General features: G+C 51.7%; 1 protein-coding gene across 1 annotated transcript; it reads right to left on the bottom strand.

Annotated features, from left to right (window-relative positions):
• Positions 1 to 2,709: 2,709 nt before the first annotated feature.
• PHALS_04206 (uncharacterized protein) lies at positions 2,710 to 3,106 on the bottom strand (the record flags this gene model as incomplete). Its single annotated transcript, XM_024722228.1, has 2 exons — positions 2,710 to 2,933; positions 2,974 to 3,106. The coding sequence occupies 2 exons, from the start codon at positions 3,104 to 3,106 to the stop codon at positions 2,710 to 2,712; spliced, it is 357 nt and encodes a 118-aa protein (XP_024573326.1).
• Between the last annotated feature and the right edge of the window lie 96 nt (positions 3,107 to 3,202).

Genomic DNA, 3,202 nt, shown 5'->3' with positions numbered 1-3,202 from the left:
CTCAAGAAGAGCATCTACTACAGGCATAGCCTCGAGGCGGACGTCGCCATCTTCCTCCTTCGTCATACCGTTGATGAGGGTGTTTAATTGTGCACCGTTGTCTACGGTAGACACACTCTGGATCAGGGTCAACGCCCGGCGTCTGGCAGCCAGCATACGGCGTCGCCGTCGCCTCTGTAAAGAAGTTCTGTCTCGGTAAGACCGGGTTAACACTCGCTCCACGTCGTCCGGTGTCACCCTCACTGCCCGCTCCTTTGAAGCTCCAATGTTATCTACAACATCCGACGAAGAGTTGCTATTCCCGTAGTCTTCGTCCAGTGTATAACGTGCCACTCCACGCGCATCTGAAGAACTGTGCCCAAGATGGCTCGGACTCTGTCCGACCACGCCATCCATGGCATGACGCGACTGCTTCGCAACGAGAGAAGTGCTTCTGCCACTTCACGCGCATCGCGGGGGCCTCGCTCTCGATGCCTCGGTCCTTGGCCGACCATGTCACGCATGACATACAGCGACTGCTCCGAAACTTGAACAGCGCTCATGGGTTACGTACACTCCTTGATCAGCCCGCGAGCAACACTCGGGACTCCCGTCCTATACAGCGTTGGTGTCTATTTACTCGGACGTTCCAATGTCCAGCACGTTGACCGTTTCGATTCAGTGCTCTCGCCGATAGCGCTTTTGTCTCCTAGCAGAGGTGGGTTCATGACTCGCCAAAGCTCCACCAAGAGACGTGTGCGTAGCGCCCGAGATCTTTGACCTCCAATCAGTCCATGGCTAATGGTATTCCAACCATGCCATTCCAAGGATGAGGTCATACCTTGCATCCAAGTCTAAGACTAGAGAGCGTTCCACGCTATCAAAATTAAAGACCTTAATTCCGAGGTCCACAGGGACCGTCGGGACCGTGACACGTGTCCCCATCGCTAGGCGAACAGTGACGTTGTCATCCAATCGCGCTCTCAGCGCCTCAACATACAGCTGACATCCATCCATCGTGAAGCGTCGAGCATAATCGCCCGATGCCCCAGAATCGATGAGGATCTTCTATGGCTTCTCGAAGCCCATACGGTCGCCTTCACGACCAGCAAGCCCGGCGTGCATACACGTTTCGTGTTCAAGAGCACGGAGCTCTTCGGGGCTGGGCCATGCTGACCACTACCTCCCTGACGCTCAACAGGACTCAGTTCTTCCCCAGTAGGTTGCCCCGCGCCTACTAGGTGGTGTCGCTACCCGCGACGAACCAGACTTGTAGAAATTGGGGCGATGTTTAAAGAACCTTGACGCGCCTTGCGCAGGAGGCAACCGTTCCGAAGATGACGGGTGTCTTCACAAACAAAACACCGTCGTATGTTTGCGTGCTGCCTGGCAGCTCAGAGCTCTACTCCCTCGTCCTCAGCATAGCTGAGATCCATGGACATAGGCCCGCTCGACGAGCTGTTGGAGTTTGCATTCCAACCAAGCCGTGCCGGCTTGAAATTGAATTCGACATTCAATGCCACATTCATTGCCTCTTCAAATGAAGATGGATGCACAGGGAAGACTTCCATTCTGGCCACGCCAGTGTGAAGGCCTTCCATAGAGACGGTCACTGTGAGTTTTGGGAGAGGGATCAGCTGCCGTCCCGGCAATGAGAGTGAGCATCTCTTGGACAAAGTCCACCAATTCCTTGTTGCCTTGTCGGGCGGCAAGGAAGCGCGATATGCCTGATTAGGCGGCAAGAACACTCTTGAGAGCTGCAATTTCAGCTCCACCCAGGAGGGAAACGCAGCTTCAACCGATGTGCCGCACGTCAGTGCCCATTCTCGCGCTCGACCACCGAGCTTTGAGGTGGCAAGCGCTACGCGCTGTTGCTCGGTCTGGAGCATGGCGGATGCGATGACAATCTCGACCTCTCTCACCCAGAGCAGGAGATTCTCTCCATCCTTCCCTCAAAGACCTTCACGCTCACCACGAGCGGCTTAGGGCGAGGAAAATCATCCGTCACCAACGGTGGCGTCATAGACGCAAATGATACAGACATCTTCTGCTGAAGGTGCTCATGCAGCACGTTTTCGTAATTTGGAAACGCATCTAGACGCGCACCGATTGCCTCGGGGCCTTGCGCCGCAATGTGTTGCACGGCCTCAGGGCCAAGCAAGGACATCAGCTTGTTAAGCCCGTTCTGCATGCTCTGGGACAAAGAGGAAAAGCGTTACATCTTCATAGAGGATCAGTCTAAACCACTCGGGTGTAGATTGACAACTTATGCTACCAAGTGCAGCTGGGCTGCCGAAGCATTCCACTTATAGGAAGCGCGTTTTAGGTCACCGAGCTTTTGTTCTATACTTAGAACAAGCACGAGTTAGCAGATCGCAATCCGCTCACTCCAACAGTAATGATTGCCTTGACCCATGGCTAATTACTCTTCCGTTAAAAATCCAAAACTGATGTTTATTTATTTTATCTGCGGCAAAGCCGCCTAATTTTAAATGTATAGATTTTCCTAAATATACTAAAGATATATAGTAAAATCTAAACACATGCATAACTACTGGCTATCTAGCCACATACCGTATTCTTGTTTGGGCAGTCACACCATGCCCACTTCGTGTGACACACACCCCTGTTACCAGGGTACGCGTAATTCTGTTACACTAGCTTAGACATTGCAAGCACGACGCACTGTAATCACATCTATATTACTGGTCATATCAACGTTCCTCATCCTTAGGAATTTTCTTTGGCCTTGCCTTGCTTTCCAAGGGCCGGACGCATAAAATATGCGGCCTCAAGGTGGGTGCTATCTGTGCTCCCACCGATGCTCGATGAGTGCTTCTGGAGGTATCTAACGAGCGTATTCTCATTGCTGATGAATGGATTCAGGAGAGCGGATCGCGTCTGATCCTTAGGTTGCCAGTCTCCAAGGTTTTCCGAAACCGGCAACGCGTGTTCTGAAAGATAAAACTTCCTCTGTTTAAAGTTTACACCAACTCCGTTGCAATGAATTTAACTTGTCGTCAATTAGAGGAGACTGCTTTTTCTCATGAGAATAAACACGAGGTGTTTGAGTACCTCTTCCATACAAGTACACCCGGTCGGGAGCTTCTACAGAGCTGATCGGCATGCAAAAGATCCTTTTTTCTCCTCTACACACATTGATCCCTTGTCTCTGACGCACCTGTATAGTTTTTATCTTCCGCATTCCAATTTGCACTCGCAG

Source organism: Plasmopara halstedii, assembly GCF_900000015.1.
Source record: "Plasmopara halstedii genome assembly, contig: Scaffold_253, whole genome shotgun sequence".
In the NCBI taxonomy this organism is placed as follows: Eukaryota; Oomycota; class Peronosporomycetes; order Peronosporales; family Peronosporaceae; genus Plasmopara; species Plasmopara halstedii.
This window is presented reverse-complemented; position numbering and strand designations above follow the sequence as displayed.